Source organism: Colius striatus, chromosome 19, assembly GCF_028858725.1.
Source record: "Colius striatus isolate bColStr4 chromosome 19, bColStr4.1.hap1, whole genome shotgun sequence".
Taxonomy (NCBI): domain Eukaryota; kingdom Metazoa; phylum Chordata; class Aves; order Coliiformes; family Coliidae; genus Colius; species Colius striatus.
The window spans coordinates 1,662,258-1,689,072 of NC_084777.1; the positions used below are offsets into that span (position 1 = coordinate 1,662,258).

Sequence of the window (26,815 nt, forward strand, 5' to 3'; positions counted from 1 at the left end):
TCCTTCCCCTGCCCCCAGCACAGGCCCTGCCCTTTGAAGAGGGAACAGAAAGACAGCTCTGGAAAAAGCAATGGGGGTGATGAAAATGAACACAAGGAATCTAGAAGTGTCCTGGGCCAAAGGAGACAGATGTCTGAAGGAGCCTCTGCATGCAGGCTGGAAAGGTCTGGAGTGACCTGGTGGCACATGCATCACCCACAGCCCCTGGGAACAGCAACAGCAGCCCCCCCTGCCTGGCACAGCCCTTCCCTTGCAGCACAGGTTAGTACATTCCCAGGTTACCAGAGCAGTCACCTCTCCATGCAATAGCTTTGGAAAGAAAGCAAGTGTGTGATGTAACAGCTTCAACACAGAAAGAGCTCAGCCTCCAGCTGCAGTGCCTGGCTTGTGCTGCCCAGCCCAGGCCCCCTGCCCACAGACTCAGCACAGAAAGGATGCTGCTTTGTCACCTGCATCACTTTTAGCCTGGCTTCCTCTGACTTCCCTTCTCCAAACACATCCATTTCTACCCAGATGGGCTTTGGAGAGATAAAGATCAAATGCCATCTGAAATTCTCCAGAAACTGTGAGGGAGGTGCAAGTACTGCCTCCTTCCTACAGGTCCACCTCCAGGACTCTGATTGCTGCCCAAGGAGTTGTACAATCTAAGGAAAGTTGCTGAGACAGCCCTGAAAACCATATGACAGCCCCTGCAGCTACTGAGAAGCATTTGCTGCAGTTGTGCACACGCTGCAGACCAACATGCAATGGCACTGCAAAGACAAACTCATTTCCCAGTGCAGGTGGCTTTGGCAGGGGCTGATTTCCTGCCTGTGCTACCCGTGTTCTTGAGCAGGACACACACAGGGCCCATGTGACACGTAGGCAGGCTCAGGGGCACCCCGAGGCCTCTGCTGAGGCACCCTCTGCCGCCCACCCCCGGGAGGAGCAGCTCGGGGCTGTGCTTACGTTGACGTCGCAGCGCTCCCCGGTGTAGCTGCCGCTGCACACGCACTCGTAGCTGTTGTCCGAGTCCTGACACGTGCCCCCGTTCTGGCAGGGGTTTGGCTCACACTTGTTCACATGGATCTGACACCTGGAAAGGAAAAGATCAGAATTCAGTGACACTTGTTGCATGTGTTCTTGTGCCATAGAGCTCGAGATCCCACAGGCTGCAAAAGCCTCACTGGGCTCAGAGGCTCCTGGGGCGTCTTTTTCCGGGCGGTTTCGCCAGGGCCCAACAACGTGACGTTTTTACCCCTTCACACCAAACCTCCTCCTGCCACTTTGTGTGACCAAAGCCCAGGTGAGCCTGTGGCACAGTTAGTGAGCTCTCACGAGGCACAAGAGCTACGTGGAAGCAGCTCACACTGCAAACATTGGGATTGTCAGCAGGATCACACCAAACCTGCCTCTTCTAAAAACAGCCCCGAGTTTACTGGCTTTGAGCAGCTGTTTGGCTGGCAGAAGCTTCTAGAAGAGGATGAAGCATCTGAGGCTGTGCAGCTGCCCCAGGGAGGTGTCACAGACCCACAGCACTCACCTCCTGCCCGTGAAGCCCGGCCTGCAGCTGCAGTTGGCTCCCCAGCTCTCACTGATGCACTTGCCACCGTTCAGACACGTGAAGTTCTTCCCACACTGCTCCGGGGGGAACGGCCACCTGGGACGGGCAAGAGTCAGCCTTTAGTGGTCAGCGTGGGAGAGGCCAGAGCGTGCTCGGGGCTGCTGAGGGCCACAGGCACACTCACTGGTGTTTCTAGGAGGGAGCTGGACATGAGTGGAGAAGTGAATAGTCTCAGAAACCAGCTGCAATAGCAGGGTATCGACTTTGAGCACTCCCAGAGTTAGTGGGGGCTGCATCAGTACTGGGACTTTTCTCATGTAGTTGCCTGGTTTTGCTGATGAAAACACAGACAGAGCCAGGACACTGCTGGCAGACAAAGCAGCACAGCTGGGCCACTGAAACACTTGAGACAGCTTGGCAGGGTGGCATGGCAATAACCCACACAAGAGAAAGGGACCTTATCCTGCCTGAGGCTCAGCACCGTTCCATGGGGATTTGGTCCTGGACAGCACCAATTCACAGAATCACAGGAGGGTGGGGTCGGAAGGGACCTTTGGAGATCATCCAGTCCAACCCCCCAGAAGCAGGTCACACGGGAACAATTGGCAGCAGAGCTTGGGTGCTTCACCTGACGCGCCCCGGGAGCGGCCGCAGGGCTGCGGCGGAGCAGCCGAGGCACTTACTCGCAGCGAGGCCCCGAGTGCTGGGGAGGGCACTTGCAGGAGTAGCCGTAGACGCCGTCCACGCAGGTGGCCCCGTTGAGGCACTGGTGGCGCACGCAGTCGTCCACGTTGATGTCGCACCTCCTGCCGATGAAGCCGCGGAAGCACTCGCAGTGGAAGCCCGCCAGGGCGTCGACGCAGGCGCCGTGCACGCAGGGGCTGGAGCCGCACTCGTCGATGTCGGCGCCGCAGCGGGGGCCGCCCCAGCCGGGCGCGCAGGAGCAGCCGAAGGCGTCGAACAGGTCGTGGCAGGTGCCGGCGTTGAGGCAGGGCCGCGAGGCGCAGACGGGAGCCCCGGCGCAGCCCAGCCGCACGGCCCCGCCGCGCGCGCGCACCAGCTGCTCGGGCTGCGGGTACGGCGCGTGGGCGGCCAGCGGCACGTGCAGCCCCCCCAGCCGCAGCCGCCCCAGGCAGCCCGTGTAGTTCTCGGCCACCGTGACCAGGGCGCCGTGGGCGCGGAGCCCGGCGCCGCCGCCCGGCAGGGTGACGTTGCCGCCGCCGTCCAGACGCAGCAGCCAGCGGGAGGAAGGCGCCGACGGCTCCTCCGCGGCCACGGCCACCGAGTGCCAGGCGCCGTCGGCCACGGGCTGCGGGCTCAGGAAGCTGACGCCTTCGACGCCGTTCCCGCTCCTGATGGTGACCAGCAGGGACGAGTTCCTGATGGCTATCTGGAGGGAATCCACTTCTTCCACAGCCCGGAGCAAAACGGCGTCGTCGTCCCTGGTTCTGAAATCCACGTGGAGGCTGCTCAGAGTTCTGGTCACCGAGGTATTGGCGATGAATTCAATGGCAGCCGAGCTATTAAAGGTTGCATTAGCCAGACCTATAAATAAAGGGGCAGAGCGTGAGGGATTGGAGACACGCTGGGTGCCGTGCTTGAGGCAGGCCAACGGCAGACTCCCGGCAGGTTCTGTCCCTTAAGAAGCGTGTAAGCCTGGTGTGAGCAGGATTACAGGCCTAGCTGTTGGCTTCCTTAAAGCTCTTCCTGTTTACAACTGCACCTCTAATTATAAGATCCGGCTCTTGTGTAGCAGGTTTTACTCATCGGTCTCCCAGCACCGCCTAAGAGCACAGCAAAGGCAGGGAAGTCACACACCCAAAGCTGCAGCAGCCAGCAGGGAACAGTACTTACACACATATCCTGCCACAACATCCACACAGGTGGTAGCTTCAGGACATGGGTCACTTTCACACCAGACTCTCTCTTCACAAAATTTCCCAGTGAAATTGGCTGGACAGCTGCAATGGAAATCATTCCAAGTGACAATGCATCTACCACCATTCTGACATGGCTCAGACTGAAAAACAAAACAGCAGGATTTAGGAGCAGTGGAACTCTTCTTTGGATCTAAGAGAGCTCAGTAGAAGGAAACGTGACAACAAAGATTAGTATCAGCAGTGCTTGACTCGGGGAAGAAGGGTAATGAAGAGAGTGATTCAACAGCAGTGAAGGAAGCACAAGGGTCTCTGCACAACAAACCACGGACCCCTGCCTCTCCCTGTGCGCCCTGCTGATCAACAGAAACTCCCCTCCACAGCTCCATCAGTTTGGAAAAGAACAAAGCACAAAAGCAAAGGTGAGGAACAGATGAAACAAACTGCAGTGCTCCTGAAAAACCTCAGCAAGTTCTGTCACCAGGACACACCTAATAGCAGAGGTGTGGCAACACCTTACAGCACCAGGGCAAAGCTGGGCAGTGTGGAATAAAGGAGAGACAGCTTCTGATCTAAGGGCACCACAGAGACAGCTCCTTGAACTGTCGGTGCTGAAGTGATGAATTCCTGGGGGAAGAGGTGGTTGTGCAATTGGAACTGGAGGAAGGGGGGAGCTGGGAAGGTTACTGGGCAGAGGGTGCAATCTGGGTGGGCTCTGCACAATGCAGGTGGGCAGTGCAAGAGTCAGACTGCCCAAGCTGTAACAACTCCAGGGGAGACAGGGAAAATTTGGTGCTTGGATTGTCCATAGTACACTGGGTGACACAGGAGCATATGAGACCATGTGTCCTTCCATACTTCAACAAAAGCTTCTCATCTTCCTGACAGCAGCAACAGTCAAACTGTTGTGTCATAACCAAACTGTAACTAACAACTGCACGTAGAGACAGAGGAGAGACCTCGTACCTTGCAGGTGTTATCAGAGATGCAGCCACTCACGAGATTACCATTCTGAGTCCAGTTGAGTTCCTGTGGCAGACTGTAGTTATCAACCTGGAAAAACTGTATTTGTTGGCTGTTCAGTTGGATGTCTTGCAAACAGCCTTTAAAATAGCCTCCCCAGGCCTCAGTGCTGTCTGGGTTGGGATGTCCACCAACGTGCACTTCATAGCCAGCTAGAAGAGGTGCTGCTCCGAGCCGCCCGAGCTCCAGGTGTGTGTCTGACTGCTGAGCACCAACAGCTCCTCCTTGGAAAGACAGAGCTACCAAATGTCTTCTGCCATCAACTAAATTTCCTGGCACTGTCAGGGTCTCTGTGGATAAGGTCTGTACCCTCAGCTTGCCCCTCTCCAGGTACACGCTGAGGCAGGGCGCAGTGCCGTTGGTGATCTGCAACAGCAAACCGTTGGGCTTCCGACTGCGAAGGAAAAAGGAGATGTTGAAGTTTTCACCAAGGCTCTCAGGAAGGGTGAAAGAGGCAAAGCTGGTGGAATTCTCTAGGCCAAATGTTGCTGCTGGGTGCTCTGGAAGAGAAAAGAAATGCACATCAGCTCAGTCACAAGGGGAATGCAGCTGGCACAGGGGTATCCTAAGCTGCATCTCCTTATAAGTGAGGCAAGATCTTTCTTCCCAGCATTTGGGGAATATGCAGATAGATACTGTTTTAACTCAAAATGGTCCAAGAGCTCCCTTTAACACTTTATGGTACATCTATAAATCAATACACTCCTATTCATCCCCAACTCAGAAGCTCACATTTTCACAACTTCCCTGCCCTCCTGCATTCTCACAGATCTGATACAAGGATAAGTCAGAGCCTCTGGCTCAACAAGGAACATCATCTGCACCACAAAACTAACAATGGTTCCTGCAGGAGCAAGTGCCAGAAAAGAGATTAAAGACACTTTTATTCACAGGTGGTTTTGCTTTAGTTTTCTCACTGGTCAAGCAGAAAAGGCTGCTTCCAGAGCTAGCATCAGTGCTCATCTCAAGCCCTGAGTGGTGGAGGAGCCTGGCAGATGTAAATCATGTGGCACTTACCGTATGAACAAGTTGGGCCTCTGTAAGGCCTGGAGCAGTCGCACCTGAAGGTTGCCCAGAGGTCCACACACAGCCCCCCATGGGAGCAGGGCTGGGACAGGCACCACTCCGTGCGCTCACAGCCCCGCTTCACCGGGGACGGCTCGGTCACGGGCAGAGCCGCCGGCAGCACAGCCTGGGCATCTACCTCCACGTCCTCCAGGCAGCCCACAAAGCCCTGCTGGCTCTGCGTGGTGGTGGCCATGGGGTCCTTGACACCTCCAACATAGGCGCTGAGGAAGGCGTGCGGGACAGAAGCAGCGCCGTGCAGGACAGGGGAGCTGCGCAGGCAGACGCCCGCGTCGCAGGAGTCGTGCCAGAGCTTCAGCTGCACAGTGCTGTGCAGAACAACTTCCACTTTGTGCCACTGGCCATCATTGACTCTCAGTCCCTCCAGGAGTAGCAGGTACCCAACATCTTGCCTCTTCATTCCTGCATGCAGGATGCCATCAAAGAGCTCCAGGAACAAGTACTCGGCTTCGTGGCCTCGGTAAAATAGGATGGCGCTGGGCAGGGTGGTTCGGAAGCGAAGCGACACGCTGGCAAGCACATCTCCTGCTGCTCCCCTCCTGCTCTGATTGTTCATGGGCAGCTCAACGAGCAGATACCCTCTGGAAGCAAAGGAAAACGTTGTTGGTGTTGAGCATGTGGCGTCGTGGAATCCAGGCTGGCACTGGCACAGGTGGCCGTGGCGCTCAGCGCGGTACGTTGGGATGCACAAGGCCCCGTTCTGGCAGTCGTGCGTCTGGCACCCAGTGAGCTTCACAGAGCAGTTCTTCCCTCCCCATGTAATGCCATCCTGGCTAGGGGCACAGTGGCAGGTATAGTCAGCAATGCCATCCTCACAGACAGCTCCATTCTCACAGGGACCCTCCTCACACTCATTGATGTTAACAGCACATTCCACACCTGCAAGAGAGATGTAGAGACAGGATCTCACTGAGGGGCTGTGACTCCATTCTGCCAGGCACAGACCCCTCCCCAGCACCATGCTCACTAGGCCCTGCTCTTCACAAAACCACCACAAGACCAAGAGCTGCCAGGAAGAACTCCTGTGCTCACTGCAGAGTGGCCCACCACTGATGTGAGGGCAAGAACACCCTTCTGTGCTGTCCTCCCAGATGCTGCAAAGAAGGTGCTATTTATGGAACTTCAGCCAGCCAGCCTACATCCTCCAGGCTCTACTGTCCTCTCCCAGGCAACCTCAACCACCACAGGTAATCAACATGCACAGACAGCAAGCAGAGGACATTAAAGGAACAAAACAACACAATAATTTTATGCTTCTTCCTGAAAGACAAATCAAGTCCATAGGTGTGAGTGGGGCACGTTGCTGCAGCAGCACCCAAACAGATCACTGGCCAGGGAGGTCAGTGGAATGCCTCAGTTCAGAGAAATCCCACTCCCAGTTGTAAAACACCCACAAAACTCAATTCATTACCAGACAACAAACAAAACATGCTCCACAGGCACTTGGCCATACTTGCACTAAGCTGCCTTCAGTTCAGTCCAGCCCTGCAGAAGTGAGCCTGGTGCAGTGCAGCTCGTTGTCTCCTCCAGGCCCAAGTAACAGGCCTCAAGTAAATTACAAGACATTACACTTCAATCTGGTTAATGAAAACTTGCTGTCATTTTCCTGAGCATCTCCAGACTGACAGAAAAGCCCTTCTGAACCAGTTCACTTTATGTAGCCCATAACATTGGTTTTCACTAATCTTCAGAGACAGTCCCACAGATAAAGCAAGCTGGATTATCCCAGCCTAATAGCATTACACACCGAATCTGGCTGGCAAGCTGAGGGCAGCAGAGAGAAAAAGGAGGAATTCACACACAAAGGAGGGGAATCAAAACACAAAAGACATTTGTAAAGAAAAGCCACTAGACAGAATGTGCATGTCAAAGAGATTAGAGAGCTGCCTGAGGGAAAGAGATGAGGGGAGATGGGGCATTGGGAACACTGGAGCTGGACTTGATGTGTGATGGGAAAAAAAAGACCTTAGCAGAGATACAGCCTTCCTGAAGATTTGCACTGATGGTTTGTCACCCCTCATGCCCCAGCAAGGCCTCACAGGCAGCCTTGCTCAAATTCTAGTAGCCTGCTGTCTAAGTTGCTCTGCTTTTAGCCCCAGGGCTCAGCTGCTGCTGCCAGTGCTCTCTGCAGACAGGAGAGGGCTCAGCACCAGCTCCCAGCTCCACCGTGTTGGTTTGTGTCAGTGGAGGGACAACACGTGGAGCTCAGAGAAGCTCTGGTAATTCTGCACCTTCCAGCTATGCTAGAGCTGCTCTGCAGGCAACATTACCTCAGATTCTCCAGGACACAGCTTTCCACTGACACAGAGTAGAAAAGAACTGCTCTGTGTAGAGCCTGTGGAAAAGCACTGACTTTGGCCAACAATATCTGCCCTGAAATGCAGCTCAGCTGATGGACAGATTCAGAGTCACCTCAGCACAGCCTTTTGTCTTCAGCTATCGATGCCAGGCTTCCCAGCACACTGCCCCTGGGGGGTGATTTTACCTGTCATGGCAGCAGCACAGATAGAATTAAGATCTCAGCACAAAGCTGTGGCCACACTTGAAGGAAATGTGTTGGAAAAAATAGAGTGTGATGGACATGTCTGTCCCTGGAGAATCCCAGGCTGGGAGAAGGTGGGAAGACTCAACTGGATTTAAGAAAAATCAGTAAAGCAGCAGAACTATGTGGAGTGGGTTTTGGATTGGAGGGGTCTCAAAACCCTAAGAGGCGAGCTGCAGTCGGACTGGAGGGGAGAGGCTGTTGAATGGCTCAGAAAGACAGATCTGGTGTAGTCCCAAACCCTTGGGCTGCTGCTCCTTTCAGACCAGAGCTGTTGGTATTTCCCAGGCCAAGGAGGAGAAGGTGGGGTGGGTCTGGATAACAAAAGGAGAGATGCCATGAATGTTTGCATTTCGGAGCAGGCTGGGAGGCAGGGCCAGAGCATTCCCTTTGCAGCCAGGGGCACACCTGCCTGTGCTCCCCACACCTGTGGGGCCAGTGCCTCACACCAGGTGGCTAATGAGTCCCCAGGGTGAGTGCACAACCCCAGGCTGGCGGCTCATTAAACACCAAGCTGTCCCATGGGGTTATGTGTTTGAAATGGGTGAAAAGAAGAAGCTGACACTTGAGGTCTTTCCACACTGCTGTCTAAGCTCCCAGCTTACAAAGGGGCAAAGGAAATGTACAGCACCAGAAGGAGGGGGGGGCAGCTCTTCCAGAGGAACCACAAACACAAGCATCATCCTTACCACTGTCATTGTTCCTGCCAGCCAACAGCCACCTCCACAGGATTAAAGCAGAAGGAAAGGGCCTCTAAAACAACACCTAACAGATTCTTCCTAGAAGCCAGGGCAGTGCCAGGCTCCAACTAGGAGCAGCTCTTAGAACAAACTGACAACAAAGGAGACTGCAAGAGTTCTAAAAGTCTGGCTAACACCCAGTTTTCATTCCTGGCAGCCAGTGTCTGTCCCAGCTGAGCAGGTTCCCAGAGCTCCATCAGCAGCTCCTCACCCGCTGTTCGGCGGCCATGCCCCTCACCACCTCCTCCCTCCCCTCTGTTGCCACCAACAGCTTCTGGCAGCTGTGTCTGCACACCTCCAGTCTGTCAGATTCTGCACTTACACCAAAAACAAGGCAAAAGGAGATTTCTGCTGCACATTGCTTCCTAGGTGCTCGTTTCAGTGCAGCACAGGGGTGTGTAATGTTGAGGTCTGGCAGCAGGTGATTCACAGTTGTAAATGAAGAAGGGGCTGCCAACAAAGCAAAGGACAACTTCCCTGCTTCAGAAAACACAAGACTTTTGTCCTTTGCCATTCCAGTGTCCAAAAGTACAGATCATTTCCTGGATACCCCCTATTCCAGCCTTCTCCAAGACATGCAGTTGTGTCTTTGCAAACACACTGGAAAGTGTATGCTAGGAAGTTCAAAACCAATTCCTTTCCCTAAGAGAAGCTCAAGCACTTCAGGTAGAGATATATATATATGTTTTAAAGGGGAGGGTAATTCCATTTGACACAAACAATTGCTCTTAAGGGGTCTTCTCTGTTCCCTCTAAATCTCTTATCTCAAGTGTTTGTCTTATTTGAACCACCAACAGTCAGAGCAATCTTGCCAATCTGATTCATCACATCATTAGCAGTCCTGGAAACATTTAATGAGTTTCTTATCTAGTTAAAGACTAAGGAAGGAAAACCAGTGGAACCTGTTATCTGAAAATCAGACAAGTGTTATTTAAAAGGGTGCTGTCTGGAGACAAGCATCACACATTCCCTGCATTCAGCAGTGTTCAAGCTGACAGCCCTGAGCTAAGGACCCGCAGAGGCTCAGAAGTGGCTGAGCCTTAACAGCCTGCACCTCTTTCAAATACAAATCCATTCACTAGGTTCTAAAGTGTTACACAACAGGCTTGTTCCACAGATGCAAGTGTTACCACAATCCACCCAGCTCACCTGAAGGAAGGTAATGATTTACTCACTGCTGTTGGCAAGCGAAGGTTCATTGTACACAGTGTAAGAATCACATACTTCAACACAGACATAACATGCTAAAAGAAAAAGCACACTTAAAGGAGTACTTTCCTTCAGCTGTCATACACCAACACAACTTGAAGGACAAGATCTATCCACAGGCCCAGTCTTGGAAGACGTGAGTTCAGGGGGGCTTCCCCGCCAGCACCCGCTGCCCTCTCCCTAAGCCAGCTGCATTCCTGGCAGCCCTTCCCCACTGCATCCTAATTAGGGTTTGTATTATTATTATCAAAAGGAAAAAGGGGGGGAGGGGGGGAAAGAATTAGCCTCAACAAAGAGACCCCAACACAATTCTTTTTGCACAATTGCTGCCATTTCCATGGCAACACACTGCTCTGACCCCTCTCCCACCGTGCACCGCTCCCCAAGGAGGCGCTGGGGGAGGAGATGAAGTGGCCAGCAAAGGGTTTGTCCTCCCAGTTAAAACAAAAACTACTTCTCAATAAGGGAGTTTTACATCATTACAGGAAAAAAGGTAAAATTGCTAAAACAACTGTAAAAAAAGGGCAAAACTAACGTGTCAGAGGGCTGAGAGGGAGCCATCCGTGTGTGCAGGCAGCACACCTGAGACCAGCCAAGGAACACCCCAGGGCTCAGTCCTGCACAGAGCCAGGCAGAACTGGAGCAGAGGTGCACAAGAGCATGCTGACAGCTCCACATTCATCTCACAGCTACAAGGAAATGCCTTGCTCTAAAGTTTCCAAAACAAAACTTGAGGTCTCTTCCAAATGGAACCGTTGTTCCCGTCTCATCAGCCCCAGCTCCTGCTGCTGCCTCCAGCCACCGCTAATCCCACACGCAGCTCCCTGCCCCGGGCAGGCACACCAACAGCCAGGACACACCAACAGCCAGGACACACCAACAGCCAGGACACACCAGTCACTGCACAGATCTCATTACCTGCCAGCAGGAAAACTCCCTCCAGGACGACGCCAATCAGCACGGATTTCATGGCCGAGTCCTTGTGGACATTTGTGACAGTAAAGGGAAAAAAAGCCCGGGGAGAATGGGGGGAGGAATGCTAAAAAGGCTGGTCTGGAAGGGCAGGACGTGTGTAAGCGCTCCCTGATGCCAGCCAGGCAAAAAGGGATTGGAGATGAAACCAGCCAATATAGAAAGACGTGTGCTGCAGTGAGATCTAATCCAGCCCTGCTCTAAACCTCCCCAGCTGGCCTCTGTCAGTGCTGACAGGCAGAATGTGTGCTCACGGGGCACTCTCCCTCGGCATTACAGTAATACCCTGCAGTACCCACAGTGTGTCAAGGAGAAGCTCTTGCCCTCGCTGCCTCCCAGCTGAACCTGCCAGATTCCACAAATAAAGCCAAAACATTGACTTTTTTCCTTTGACAGACTAAGCCAGCTTCCAACTTAGTTGTGTAATACCACACTAAGGAGAGTTCCAGATGCAGAGTGCAACCTGGGCCCTGCTGTACATCCAGTTCTGATTCAATCAGGGCCGGTACTTGCAGTTTGCTCGCTCCCCATGCCCTGTCCTGTGAGCACAGGCATTCCCACTCTGCAGCACCCACAGAGAAAGGTCTCAAGCCCCGTGATGTGTTTCTCTGGAAGTCAAACCGAATGGAAGGAAATTCCCGGCCTGGCGCTGACCACAGCGGTTCAGCTGCAGGATCAACCCCTCCTTCCTCAGCAGCAGCCTCACAGAATGAGCTGTTGCAATCTCTTTGGGATTCCCTCTGTGGTTCTGCTGTGTTTTGGCCTTCTATTAAAATGCAGCTACATTAGCATTGTAACCTTCCTGGAGGCACAGTTGTACTTTCATGCTGTAAGGAAGCCAGAGAATGTTCTTATTTCTGCAAAGAAATGTTATCTGGGAGCCTCTCCCCAAACGTGGAGCCTCTGTTAGTATCAGTGTCAGGTCCCAGCAAACAAAACCTCCCACACATCAGAGCCTGGAATCTGCATCAGCACTATCACCTCGAGATATTAAAAGAAAACAGCCCTTGTAGCTGTTCTGCCTCCTTGATTTCGCTCAGTCCAAACGTGCCAGTCAACCTTACAGATGTTTGAAATGGAGGAGTATGGCAAGTGTTGGAGTCAAAACGTCTCAGTCACATCTGGGTCCTACACACAGACCTAGCCCAGCACACCAGCAGCATTACCTCTGTTAGCTAGCATCATCCTGCTGGCTTTGTTCAACGTCACAAAATGGACACTGAACCTGGGATGGAAATTTGCAGATCCACACATGTTCCTTAGCCAGACATCAGCAGCTTCCTCACTGTGGCCATACAGGAGTCCCAGGAAACTAGGAATTTCTTTCCCATGCTCATGCCACAGCCAGCTTTGCCAAGGGAAAGGGAAACTGCTCTGCCTGAAGTGCACATGGCAGTTCACATACTGCAAGCGGTGGCCTCCTGGCAGTCAAACCCACTGTCACTGAAAACACCAAACCTTGCTGATGAGCACTTTATGTGAAAAGCAACACACAGATCTAGGCTAGGAACTGACATCCTGAGGGTCCTTCTCCTGGCAGACACCACGAGCACAGAGCCATCTCACCACACCTCTGCCCGGGAGAATTCTGTCCCTGGGATGCTGCTCTGCCTCAGTACTTGCCTGGCCTCATTCTAAGGATGACATTAAGCTGGGCTTCACCCCTTTTGGTTAGGAAGGAAGTCAAATTTAATTCATCAGAGTTGCTCCACCACTAATAATCCTCTCAGAAGCCTTTAACCACGGTCAGCTGGCACATCTCAGGCTGGCTGTGGCCAGGAAATCTGTGCAAAGGGCCAGTTCAAAGCAAATTGTGCAGTCACAAGCATCAGAATCTCAGAGGGCACTTTTGATCAAAACTCACCTGACACCTAGACACAAGCAGGATCCAGACTGAAGCATATGCTCTTGCAGCTTTCTGATCAGGTGACGGGAAAGTCAAAAGGTCTGATTAACCAGGGAGCTCTGATCCAGAGGGAGATGCACCGTGGAACGGAAGGGACGCGGGGGCGGGGTGGGTCTCACCAAGTGTTCCCTGCTCCCTTCAGCTATATTTACCCAAAGGGATTCTCTTGAAGGGGGAACAGTCCTCTAATCTCTTTACTATCTTAACCTTTTAGCTGCCCTTTCTGTAGTGGCCACATCTCTAAAACAAATCTGACATAAAACACAGCCGCACAAAAAATTAGATCTGTGCAGAGGTGGTTAGAAGGAAGGAACAGCTCCCGCTCATCCCGTGACCCATGACCCAGGAATTCAGGCCTATTTGATCTGGGCTAGCACTCTTCCAGAGTCCCCATTAATAGCTAGCTACACAGAAGGTATTCTGCTTCTTTAAAGACAATTGACAAAGACATTATGGCTGAACAAAGTAAACCGGTCGATCAGCCCCCAGCTGTATTGAGACACATTCCCAGCCACAGTCCCTCTCAAATTTACCACCACATCACCTTCTGATTTCTCAGAAAAGTAGAAACTTCCCTCAGCCTCGTGCAAAAATCTCAGAATTGTGCCATGATCAGCAGGTGCCCCTGCCAAGGGATGGCTGAGTTGAAGGGATGGTGCCCTCCCCTTCCCCATCAGCTCATCCACGCCACAGCACTGTGCTTACAGCACTGTGTTTTAGCACAGGGCCTTTCTAAGGACAGCTTTAGCAGGAGTGGAAATAAGAGTGAGGCTGCTCAGGCCATTTTTAAGTTTTTAAAGAATGAATGAGCCAAATTCCACTCCAGTGATTGCATTCCTGCAGGTTAAAAACCAGTTCTCATTCCAGATGGAAGCACCTGTTTTGTCCACACCCTGACCTAAACTACTGCCCAGTCCTGAGGGACTGAAACAGTTCCTGTCAATGAACAGCTCATTGGTTGGGGTTTTCTTCCCCATGAAATACAGACTTTTCCTAATGTGCTTTTTCCCTTGAGCACAGCTGACATCATTTCCAAGGCCATACAAGATTCATTCTCCTCACTCCATTTAGTGCCCAGGCAATCTTTTGATTCCTACCTCTTGCATCCTCTACCAAAGCACAGCCCCGTGCACTGAACAGCCTGGTCAGGACCACGATGTCTCTGGGGAACGAGGTGTGTTTGAGAGCTGGCTCAGCTCCCTGTGCTGCTGCAGCCCGAGACAGCACAGAGGCAGTTAATTTGCAAAGACTTTCTCCTGACTCACACTGTTATCCCAACACTCCCCAAATTCCTCATACTGAAGAACAAGCCCCCCACCACCCCCAGCAGACATTCTTCATCCGAGTAGCAAGTTCACTTTAATCAGCGGAGGCAGCTTAAACCCGAGTTCACGCCAGATCTAAGCTGCCACACAAATGTGTTTTGAACAGAAACGTTATGGGAAGCTTCACAAAGTTGTTCTGTGATCCTAATATGAAGTAATAAGCTGTTTACCCAGCATGACTGTACTGGGATTAATTGACAAAGGAGGAGAGATTAATTGCTATTATTTCCCTGTCAGCTTCACTCCTCCACATGCTCTCACTGATCTCACAGACTGCTCCCAGCCTTGCACCGTGTTAATGTGGCAGAACCACCTCAGCTGAGACAAAGTCTGTTACCAAAAGCAGTACCCAGAAGAGCAACCTGCCTCTAATCCCCTTCAAGTACTAATGAACCCAAATTTGATGCAACAGAATGAACTCTGGCACTGCTTTGCCCATCATCCCGTGTTTCTGTCTACGTTTCTGACCATGAGCACACTGGGAATTGGAAAGGATTAAACAGATCTGCAGTTTGGCAAAGCACAGTGAGGTCCTGAACTCCATCAGGGTGCTGGGGCACCAAAGGAGGGAAAGGGAGTAGGGCACGGTGTGCGTGGGAATTCTGACAAGCAACCCTAAACCATGTCTTTGGGCAAGACCTCAGCTGATGAGCACAGCACTGTAACCACCAGGAAAGGAGCAATAAAGAGCTTAGAGAAAAGCCTGTTTTCAAATATCTTACCTACAAAAGCACAGTTTCCCTGGCCTAGCCTAGTTTAGGAATCCAAAGCAAACAAGATAGGCCAGAAATCCCCACAAAGAATTCAGCCCAGTGTTAACAAGGACTTGATTTGAGATTCTGGGAGTGAAAATACCTCTGAATTGGGTCTTCCCTGGGAAGAGTTACACAACATAGCTCAAGCACTAGGACCACAGAAGGAAGACAGAAAACTTGTCGATGCAATAAAAGCCCAAGACAGTCTCTGGAATGCTGCTACCTGCTGTTGCAAGAAGTTAAAGGAACAACGTTCTCTTCTGGCTTCAAGTCTTTCTTTTTCCCACGAGATGGCAGCCTGGTAACACTGCAGAAACCTTACACTCACCTCAAAAATACCCAAAGACTGTGCTGGGGACCACCATTCTTACAAACTACTGTTTGGTGTTGAGCTGCTCAGAACAGAGAGTAGCCACAGAACTGAGAGACACAGACGGCTGGGGATGAATATTTTGAATGCAGATGAGGTTTAACATCATTTTGCAGTGTACCTGGTGTACTGATGTGCAATATTCACTATCCTCTAGTTTCTCAGCTAGAAAACCAAGACACATTAAGGTCAGGCAGGGCATTTGTGTAAGAATCCAGACTCCTCGTTCCCTTGTAAACAGAGAAGGCTTCATTTGTTCACATCACAAAGACCTTTTGACCCCCTAACACAGCAGATTACTGCCTTCAGCCAAAAATCACTGTCTTTTATCATCCAGAGGCGTTAGGGAATTGAGATGTTTTACAGATGTTTTATGTGCTGGTGATCCAATCTGCCACAGTCAGTAGCTTGTGACAACTAGAATGTTAAGCATCCCTTTTTCTAGTTGAAGGCTGGTTTTGTTCATCTTCACAGCATGTGAATAAAAACCCCACAGTTCTCCCAGTGAACTGTCACACTAGGATACAGATCCCCCAGATATTCTGATCTTTGCCTCTTCTACATAGTTGATCTTACATCTCAAAATCTAGCTCCTAGCCTCTCAATTTACTTGACCAAAACCAGACAGCTTTCCCATAGCACCTGAGCCCTGAACTGCTGACATCTCACTGCACCACCACCACATTCCCACAGCTCATCTCAGCCCAGCAGCCTGGGCTACCCAGCACTGGAATTCAGCCCTGCAGCCAGGCAGTAACGCAGCAGCTCAGCCTTAGTTAACCAGAAGGACCCTATTCCAGCCACCCTCCTTCACCAACATTACCTGAATAGCCTGGTAGGCAATGACAAAGGAAGCCATTAACAAGGTCCTGGCAGAGCCCTCCATTCTGGCAGGGCTGGGACTCACACTCATTGATGTCAATAGAGCAGGTCTCCCCTTTAAAATGAAAACATAAACAGGCACCATAATTGCACACGTGCATCAGTGAGGGACAGAATCTGAATGACAACTGCATTTGGGGTTTCTTCCACTTTTTTCTGTCATCTGAAAATGCAACAGAATTCCTTACACTATGGCACATCAGACACTGGCAAATAGACACTATCACTGCAACAACTAGGGGAAATGAAATATGGGAAGGTCAAATCATTTTCCAATGTCATGAAAGGGATCAGTGTGAGCATCACAACTTCTGAACCATTCCCATCTGGGCAATAGTGGGCCCAGCTATCATTTTTCTCTCAAAAAAGAAGAAAGTGTTATTATTTAGCTTCTCCTACCAAGGAATTTCCCCAGTTGCTAAATCCAGCCTTTCATACATATCTATAAACCAGTGAAAGGGTGATATTTCAGTTGAACATCCTCAGAGATTTTAGCTCTAAGAACAAGGTATCAAAAGCTCCTCTCCTGCTACCCACTCTGATTATGCAGTTGCTATCATAAGAGTAGTCTCACCAAGGAAACACCCAGAATAGTTATCTGAGACTCCAGGGAATCAGTTCCCTCTGATGAGGAGTTTCACTGACATCCTGTCGGGATGAATTCTGCCATATGCATGAGAGGCTGATAAAGAGAAACCACCTCTGCATCTGCATAGCCAGAGGGCATTCATCAAAGCACCTGGAAAGCGCACAGGCTGTTTTCTCAGCCTTGAGACAGGCTTGCTGGACAGAGAATGACATTCAGACAGCTGTCTGCAATGTATTCATACAGTGTGTGAACACAAGTGTGTTCCTGATGCATCAGGCCACTGCTCCCTCTGCAGTAACAGTTGTTAAGTGGTTTTTGTTGCACAGATAACATTGTTCCAATCCCATCTATTCAGACCATGCAGCACCTATGAGGTGCAGACAGGATGAACATTCACTGCATAGCTCACCTGCAAAGCCTGGCTGGCACCAACAGACAAAGCCAGCTGCTTGGCTGTAGCTGAAATTAGCAGGGAAGTCAGGTTGTGTTCCATAATAGGACTGGTTGGATCTCTCCAAGCACATCCCTCCATTGTGACAGGGATCTGCTGCACACTCAGCCACATCCTCTTCACAGTGCTGCCCTGTGTAACCTGCCAGGAGACATCAGTGTCAACACCATGCACAGCTTCACAGGAACCAGTCTCTCAAATAACATGCCTGCCTTGAAACAAAGAACAAGACCCAGCAGACACTGTGTGGGGTGCAGTCCCAAGGGCTCCACTCTGCACTGTGTCAAACAGAGAAGCCAAATCATCAACTTGCAGGAAGGCATTAGGTCAGGATAGAAAGAGGCAGAAAAAACAATTTTGTGGTTGAGAAACAGGATGGCTTTTCCAGGAATGAGGTCAGTTGGATCTTGGGATGGTCTGTGCAGGGCAGCCTCCTGTCCACACTGGACCATGCAGTATGATCATTGATTCTCTACTTCTGCAACACAGCAATTGAGCACATGCTTCCATTGCAGTGTGCCCACATGCCAACACAGCTGAAGAGACTTCTAACCTACCTGGCCAGCAGGCACAGCTGTAGTTTTTGATTCCCTCCAGGCAGGTGGCACTGTTCAGGCAGGGCTGAGAGGCACACTCCAGGATATCCAGCTCACAGTGGTGCCCCTCGAAGCCTGTGTCGCTGCAGTCACAACGGTAGCTGTGGGACAGCAAAAGGCAGCAATGCATAAGCTCTTCACTTGACTGCAAAGCCCAGTATGAGGAAAGAGCAAACAGAGCCAAGCTGTCAGTCCTCATACCCCCTTGTGGGGCAGAGGAAAAAAGACCATTCCATCTGCACAAACAGGCCATGCTATGACAGACAAGCCTCATCAGCCTCTGAGTTCACATCTTACCTGTCCTTTTTATAGGTTACACTGAGGAGACCTTCAAATTGGTGCTGGTATCTAATTATCCAACCACCACTGATTTCTCACCTGTTAACGAGGTCAAGGCATGTTCCCCCGTGCTGGCAGGGCTGGCTCACACACTCATCCACATCCACCTCACAGTCCATTCCTTGGTAGCCTGGGGCACAGCTGCAGGTGTAGAACCCAACGTGATCATTGCACAGGGCCCCATTCTGGCAAGGCTCTGGAGCACATTCATCTATTTCAGTATCACAGTTCACCCCTTTGTCACAAAACAGAGAAACAACTGTGTTACAAATCCAGAAGTGTGTATCTGTGCTGCTTTGACTTCAGAGCTGGAATCACAAAAGTCACATTAGCAACCCAAACTGGCTAGCAGAGTGATTTTGCCATAAGAATACTGAGAGCTCATGAACAGCACGTTAAAAATCAGGTGTTAGCTCCAACGTTTCCAGCCAAGAGTAAGAGCAAGTCATGTATTTTTGGTCCAGAGCCTCAACTTTCCGTGACAGAATACGACCTCCCACGTGACCTCAATGCAACTGCTTTGCCATCCAACTGTCCACCCCTTTGAGCTGGCCATGGCCTGGCATCACCTCTAAGCCTTAGTCATCACAGTGGCATCTGCCAATCCATGTAATCTCCCCTTCTCGGCAAAGGCTCACCACACAGTGGATGTGGCCACCCTAATCCTGATGGAATGTGGGCCCCCTAATCTGCTGCTCCAAGCCCTCAATACCCACACACAACATCCTTCACCCAAATTCCAGCTGCAAGCACCAGGAAATAACGTGGCCTTCCTAGAGCTTCTGGGTGAAGCTCTAGATCATAAGGAAAAGCCTCATATTTGACATCAGAATAACTGGGAGCACCACAAGCTGCTCCAGTTGCCTGGGTCATTTTCCTTGGCAGGGGAATCCCACAATCCTAAATTAAGGATTCAGCATAAAGATAAAAGAAGAAACTAATTTGCAAAGACAGAAAGATGCTTGATACATATATCAGTGGTAACCTGAAATCCTACATGGAAATTCTGCCTTTTTCTTTCATGTCTCTTCATTTTTATCACAGAATGAGTCAGCATCAGGGACTGCATTCCTTATGTGGTAACTTCTCCTCATTCCACTGGTAATCAGCAGCATTCCTTCACAGCAACCTCTTTAAACACTTCAGTTTGTGACAACAAGGAAGGCTGAGAAAGTTCATGTGCTAGGTGGTACCAGGCAGTACAATTGCATTCCACTCTGATAAGCAGGCTGGAGAAAGAAGAACCCCCACTGCCTCCCCCACAGATAGCTCACAGGTGTAGACTCTGAGTCACCATTAGCACAGATGCACAAAAGAGAGATGGCACATGTGAAAGACTGGCTGGGTGTGAAAGAACTGGAAATCTCCAACTAAGAGCCCTTTTATTCCAAAAAGATGACTTCCCACAGAGAAATCCTGCAGGACAGGACAAAGAACTACAGGCCAGATAGGCAGGGGAAGTTACACCTGGAAACACTAGGCATACATTTCCTGATAATCTCTTTTGCTTGTCTATCTCCCTTAATTTCATTCTGAGAGCTAATCACATTGTCTAGTACTCAGACAATCACCCACTTCCACTCTTAGATCCCACCAACATCCAGACCTCAACTGCTGCCTGGAAGCCACAACAAGGAGCCCTACACCATTATCCACAGGCTGTAGCAAACACTCCAGGAGGAGTTGTGCAACAGAGACCTCGCCTCATGCTCGGGACAGCAGCTAACACCAGGAGACACCCAGCAGCAGGCAAAGTGTGGAGCTAGAGGAGCGTGGAGGGGCAGCCCCAGCACCCGGCCGGCACAGGAGGACGGAGGTACCTGTGTAGCCGGGGATGCACTGGCACACGTAGTGATCCATCTCGTTCCGGCAGGTGCCGTTGTTCCTGCAGGGCCGGGAGGCACACTCGTTGATGTCTATTTCACAGTTGTGCCCCTGGAAGCCAGGCACACAGAAGCAGCTGTACTCGTTCACCCTGTCCTGGCAGATGGCTCCGTTCTGGCAGGGGCTGGAGGCGCACTCGTCAGCGTTGTCTCCGCAGTCGGCCCCGGTGAAGCCAGGCTGGCAGATGCAGCTGTAGTCCCCAGGGCCCTCCACACACGTGCCGTTATTGAGGCAGGGGTGGCCAGAGCACGCAGAGCTGTCTGTCTGGCAGCCTTCTCCCTTCAGTCCCGTTTGGCAGGTACAGGTGTATCCATTTACACCATCTACACACTCAGACCGCGGGGCTGTACAAGGGTTGCTCTCACACTCATTAATATCAATGTCACAGTCAGCACCTGTGAAGCCAGGCACACAGATGCACTCATGGCCCAGCAGCCCCGCAGTCCTGTTGCACGTCCTTCGCTCGGGACACTGCTGCCCAGCACACGCATCATAGAGCCGCTCACAGTTCATGCCCGTGTAGGCCAAAGGCTCCACGGGGCAGCTGCACTGGTAACCCCCTTCCAAAGCCTCACAGCTCCCACCGTTTCGACAGGGGGATGAAGAACAGCTGCCACCCTCTTCAGAGTACGAAGAACCTGTTGAGAAAACAGACTTCTTGTGAGTCAGCATTCAGAGCCCTAAAGAAGAAAGTTCCTTCACACACAGCTCAGAGATTGCCCACCTAAGTTCCACAGGCAGGGAGCCATTGCAGCCTCTAGCTGAGAAGGATAACGGGGAATCAACCATTTGCTATGGAGATGAGAACACAGCACAGCACACCTTCCCAGGATGGCACTCAGATGCCTGGTTTTTAGGAAGCACCCACAAACCAACTACTTCACTTGTGCTTATTCACCCCTGAGCCACTTTCAGAGCACTGAAACACGTCACCTTAAATCCATCCACAAGATGAACTTTGTGCAAAATGCAACGACCTCTTTCTCTGGTGGGGCACAGGACTTGTGCCTGGGAACCCTCAGAGGCAGACTGTGTTGTACTGCACATAACTACATAGCAGATCTTTAGCCAATGTCCATGCAAAATGGCCACAAAGCACAGGTACAGCTCATGAAATAGCAAATGGTATCTGAGAAAGAGCCACCACTTCTGGTGAGACAATCCTGACCTTGCCTAGCACTGCAAACCATGGCAATGGCTGCCACTTAACCTTGTTCTCAGGTGCCACCACATCAACAGCTCTTTGCTCTTTTTGCTGCCTTCTGTGCTTAACCAGTGAGGGGAATCCGTCTCTGGGGGATTCCACACCACTTGGCCCTCGCTGCATCATTGCCAGCTGACAAATGTTTCATCATTCCATGCCCCATGCTAAGGATTTGCCAGGATCACACACCACAGCATCACTTCTCAGCTGACTTTACACATTCTCTCATTCATGCCATCATTATCCCAGCCCATTTTTGGTCATGTTGGCCTCGCTCTGATGCACCTTCTACACACTCAGTAGTTAATCTGTGCCAGTGGTTTTCTATCAACTCCCTGCCTCATCAGCTCCTCAGTCTCTTTGTACCTGAAGGTGGATGCATTCAACTTCAGGGCATGAAAGGGATTTATAGAAGACTTTGGTTTACAAAAGCCTGCCCCTGCCCTGACCTTCCCCAAATTCCTTCCACCAAAAGACTGTCATGTTTCTAAGTTTTCTTTTTAAGAGGCAGTATTGATGGTGGAGGGAGGGTGCTCAGGGATTTAGACCACCCTTTCTCTTCTCAGCATCATCTCTACAGCCCACCCCTCCCTTCCTCTCTCATGTGACACTGGGGGGAGAGTTGCTGAGCACTGCACTGTCCAGCAATCTCATTATTCTGCCATCAACCCCTTTATTCTCAGATCCCAGTCAGGCAGAAAACAAGGATGACGGAATCTGCCTGGAATCTCTGTAGCAATTAGAGTGGGAGCCCAGAAAACTGTTTGCAAAAGTGGTTTCCTAGGCAGGAGATCTGAGCCTTTGTATGCTTAATGAGTAACCAGTCCCAGCCTGCAGCCCCCAGGGGCCAGGAGCATGGGCTAGGATAAAAAGGAGACCAAGTCCTCCGCACGTGCGGAACAACTTCACCAACGTGCAGCAAACTCCATCTGCAAAGAAATCCACACTTCACCAGAATCACCAAGCACTGCTGGTGTAGACAGGCTGCAGTCATATCAAGGGCTACATGCATAGTTTTCTGTTTCCATTATAAGCAGATATTCTAAATGCTTCTCGTAAATAAAGATAAATACCAAATCCCTTTGCTATTTCCTGTCTTCTCCAAAGTTCTGTCACAACAGACATACCTTTCTGTGCCTCTGCATTTTGGTTTGACTGCAATGCTCAATGATCTATGTTAGTCACTAATGCCTGCCCTTTACAGAAAGATTTGGTGCCAAATACACGGCTCCATGGTCACACACAGTCACAGCGGGGCTGAACTACACCTGCCGAGTCAAGCAAACACAAAGCTTCACTAAGAAGTCAGAAGGCCCTCTTGGCTTACTAAAGGAGAGTAATGCAGCCATAGGGAGAACTCCAGTCTCCTCCAAACTCCCTGTGATCATCAACACTACTAGTGGGTAACTAGTTACTGGTACTCATGATCTGTGGTGAATAACTAGTTATGTACAGGACTGCAGAGAGAAAAGCCAAACTCCTGCACTGTTACTTTACTCAATTTAGCTACTTTCTAAGGCCAAACGTTGCCTTAGTTACACCTACAAGTGATGCCTTCAGCAGGACCTCATTTTGTTCCTTTTTGGAACAAACACTCTGAAGTACCCTGCATGCAGTGTACCTCACAGAAATGAAACAATATCTAAATAACTCCAAATTACTCTGTGAACTGCAGCTTGCAGGAAATTACCCCCATCTGCCCTCCTGAGCCGAGGTTACAGATGCATTAGCACCACTAACTCCAAGATTGCATCATATACTCCTTTGTATATAGCATGCCTCTACTAATACTGGAATATTTCCCAAGGACAAACATGCCCCTGTATAAATGTAATATCACCAAAACATTCATTCAGCAGCAGCTTCGTTATTCCACAGATGAGACACTCCTTCCAAGGGGAATTTCTTAGAGTGATGTCAGAAAGGGCGAGTGCAGCAGTGAGGAGTGAGCACACCACTCCTGACGTCTCCAGGAAGATAAAAGGCAGAGTCCACAAGAATTCACCAACTAAATGGGTATCAAAGGCACAGACCAGCTCCCAGCTTGAGGACAAACATACATGACCAGTTCAGCTCTGCTTTTACTTTCATCCGTGGGTCTGAGGCCACACAATGAACTGAATATGCACACAATGTTAATAAGCATCATGAATCAATTCCCTTTGCCTGCCACACAATCCACCAACACTGAAAACATGTACCTGGGACTATGCTGTTTCATGAAAATTAGATCAAAGAATGGTCACTGAATGACAAGAATTTAGTTTTCCACAAAACAGTTGTTGCTGGGTTAACAATGACATGCAGGATCTTTCCTTTATCTTTCACAAGAACATGAAACCAGTGATGTCTGTGAGTGAAAAACCATTAAAAAATATGGTATAGGCATGACATCCTGCAACCCTGCTCTGAAATGAAACTGGAGAAGACTAGAGTTTCTTTGAAGAATAAGTTCCAGGCACTTGGGGATGGATTAGGAGGAACTTCAAAGGCCAACGGAGTCACATATAAAGCACTCATTGAGCTCTGCCAGGACAGGTCTGGTTTTACACTTTAAAGGTAGCTGACAAAGATTTCTCCCTAAAAGATGGGTTTTGTGACCTTTTGTATCACTTTAAGGCAAACAAGCTGCACTACCAGGCTTTGTTTTCGTAACTGGCTTTAGTCATGTTATACTTTATATCTTTACTAAATGATCTTGGCAAAGGGCAGTTACAAGAGCAAGTTTTCATGTCATAAAAAGAGAAACTGGAAATTAATGGATGATGCTGGGCAATCTGAGATGCCCCAGGAATAGTTCACTGTCTCTCTCCCAGAGAGTCCTGAGGAATCTCTTACTTCAGTAAACTGGGACATGATGCTTGTTGCACTGCTCTGGCAGAGAGAGAGTTGTGGGCAGTGATGCAGCCAGTGCAGGAGGAAGGGGTTCTCAGAGAGCTGCAGGGAGCTTTCTGTCCTTTTCTTTAAAAAAAACAAGCAGAATCCCCCAAGTTTGCCTGCTCTCCATTCTCTCCTATCTCACCCATGTTGGGAAATCTCAGTGGTATCTTCCCCCACATGAGCTGCACTGAAGGGACTCCTTTCACTGCCTCTCCTCTCCTGACATTGTGTGAGCAGAAAGGTTTATTAGAGACCTCCTATGAATTGCTAAGACAACACACAGCACTTTTGTTTTCTGTTGCAACAGACAGGGCTCTGGCATACTCACCTCTTGTTTTAGTGATACACTTTGGGAAGAACTCCTTCATGCTTATGAGAATTATGTTTCCAAAATGATGAGCCAGTCATGATGTATGCAGTATCTCTTGTGCATGGACTTGTTACTGAGTTCCTTGACTTCCTTGTTATTTGAAACTTTGCTCCCTGTGACTATCATATTTTACACAAAGGCTTATGGAGGAAGAGGCTTCCTTCAGGTGTATTTCACCTGCCCTACTCACTGCAACAGCTGGAAAAAAGACAATTTACAAGCAAGAGGTGAGAACTGCAGGCTTCCCAGCCTCCAGCTGCACTGCAATAACAGCTGAGGGACGGGAATCTTCAAGTGCCTAAACCATGAATGCATAAAACTCAGCCTGAGGCAGTTCTTGCCTGACAATCACCCCAGCACATTTCCCATTAAACAAAGATACAGAGGCTGAGGGTAGAAAGGGAACCCCTCCACCTCAAGTATCAGAGTAACACAACTACTAAATAAACTCTGAATAAAGGAATGGAAAGAGTTATGTCTCCATGACAACAGGGAGGCATGTGCTTATATTAGTAAATCCCTGCTGACCTCTGCTGATCTTTCCCTATCCTGGTCAGTGTTAAGGATTAGTGAAAGGGTACACACTATGGCCTGTTCCCAGGATCCACACACCAGGACAGGCCTGAAAAGAAGCTTTTGTGCTGTTCACCCTCTCTCTCCCCCACCCTTGCTAACTTTGGGAAGACAGCATATCTGCTATGGAAGAAAACCAAACCCTCCTTTAGGAAGTACCTTCAGTGTACTGCCCAGAGAGCACACAAAGCCAGGTTTAGTTGGCTTTACACATCCTAAGGCTTTACAAGCCCAATTTCCTTCTCGACACAAAGAGATTAAACATTCTCTTCCCAGAGCTGAGCAAAGTGCCTCCTCCCAGTAACACTATCATCAGAAAACAAGGCCCTGAAATTCTGAGACTCTCAACCTTGTGACATACTAATAATTGTCACTGATTTTTAATCAAAAATACCACTTCAGGGACTTAAACTGACTCTCAGCACAGAGCAAACAGCCAGCTAGCCTGTGTGCATCAGCTGTTCCCTGTTTTAACACAGATTTGAAGATGTTACTCCTATTACCATGCCTCTAGAACTTGGAGAAAGACAAGAGCTATAAATCCATGCTTTATGGTAATATTGCATATATTGCCACAGAAGCTCTTTGATCTGTTGTGCTTATGACACCTCAGTATTTTCCCTTAATAAACACTCCTCCAAGCTGACCTTCATGGTTTACAGGTTCTCTGATCTCTCAGCCATTTCCACAGATCAAACACTGAGACAGGGGGTTTCCTGTGGATTCAGTTAAGCAGACTGAGTCACAGCCTTTAATTTCCAATTCTTATTTAAATGCACTGACAATCAACAAAACAGCTGAGAGGATTCTATTTGTTTTGAAGTGAGTAGAATTTAAACTGAGCTAAGCTCAAGAACTTGCATTAGAGCAGATAGCAACTGCCAGGAAAAAGGTTTGCCTGCACATGATCTCTCTCAATAGGTGTCCAAAGCATCTTCCAGGCCAAAGGTATGTGAACTACTGTGCTCAATGCTGGCCAGAGCTGTGGGAACAAAAATGAGTAGACACCCGTTCTGCCCTCCAGAATCTCCTTTAGAACTCAACCAATTAAGCTGAGAGCTATTCTGCCCACAGACAGGAGCAGTAAAACTGGAATCACATGCAGAGCCTGTACCATTGTCTGTCTGGAGTTTGTTTTAAACAACTGGAGATAGTGTGGACCTGGCTGCAGGATGGTGTAATGGTTACAGCCTGCAACAGGCCATCTGGATCACCAGAATTGTCTCAGAAGTTTTGCACAAATAACTTAGCCACTCTGTGCTTCAATGGCATTTAAACTCACTCAATGAGAAATAAAGAAACAGCAGTCATATGCCTCACAAGGGCAAGAAAATGCATTTCTTTATGACCTTAAAAGTCTACAAGTGCTACATAAATACCACCATTCACTGCAATTCAAATCTGTCAGAACTCCCCTCACAAAATAGGAGTAGGTGGAAAGACTATGAAATTACCACTTCCCTTAAGCCTTGCTGGCTACATCAAGATGTGCCATCCACCTGCCCTCCAAGGGAAAACAACCTTTTCAGTAAATGACCGTTCCAGGACAGAGCTTTACCCAAGAGTGAAAAGCTACCAGTGCAACGGCCAAACAGCACAAGGCTCCAGGAACACACCAGCTCTCTGGCAGCCACACCAGCGGCTGCACGGGCAACGTCCCTTCTGCACAGCACAAAGCCACCAGAACTGCTTCACACTC

General features: G+C 49.9%; 1 protein-coding gene across 7 annotated transcripts in view; it reads right to left on the reverse strand.

Moving 5' to 3' along the window:
* Nucleotides 1-26,815, reverse strand: part of CRB2 (crumbs cell polarity complex component 2) — a 59,079-nt gene that overhangs the window by 4,611 nt on the left and 27,653 nt on the right. For 6 of the 7 annotated variants that reach the window (XR_009820057.1, XM_062011729.1, XM_062011734.1 and 3 more), the window contains 11 exons: nucleotides 20,026-20,727; nucleotides 18,245-18,440; nucleotides 17,828-17,967; nucleotides 17,229-17,411; nucleotides 16,172-16,285; nucleotides 5,461-6,408; nucleotides 4,387-4,943; nucleotides 3,398-3,563; nucleotides 2,227-3,088; nucleotides 1,523-1,639; nucleotides 949-1,075 (listed from right to left, as the gene is read on the reverse strand). Coding sequence is in view for 6 of the 7 variants with exons in the window: in XM_062011729.1 (XP_061867713.1) it covers nucleotides 949-1,075; nucleotides 1,523-1,639; nucleotides 2,227-3,088; nucleotides 3,398-3,563; nucleotides 4,387-4,943; nucleotides 5,461-6,408; nucleotides 16,172-16,285; nucleotides 17,229-17,411; nucleotides 17,828-17,967; nucleotides 18,245-18,440; nucleotides 20,026-20,727 (4,112 nt within the window). In the remaining variant the exon portion in view is untranslated. The remainder of the gene's footprint in view (nucleotides 1-948; nucleotides 1,076-1,522; nucleotides 1,640-2,226; nucleotides 3,089-3,397; nucleotides 3,564-4,386; nucleotides 4,944-5,460; nucleotides 6,409-16,171; nucleotides 16,286-17,228; nucleotides 17,412-17,827; nucleotides 17,968-18,244; nucleotides 18,441-20,025; nucleotides 20,728-26,815) is intronic. The other variant, XM_062011732.1, reaches the window with a different exon arrangement.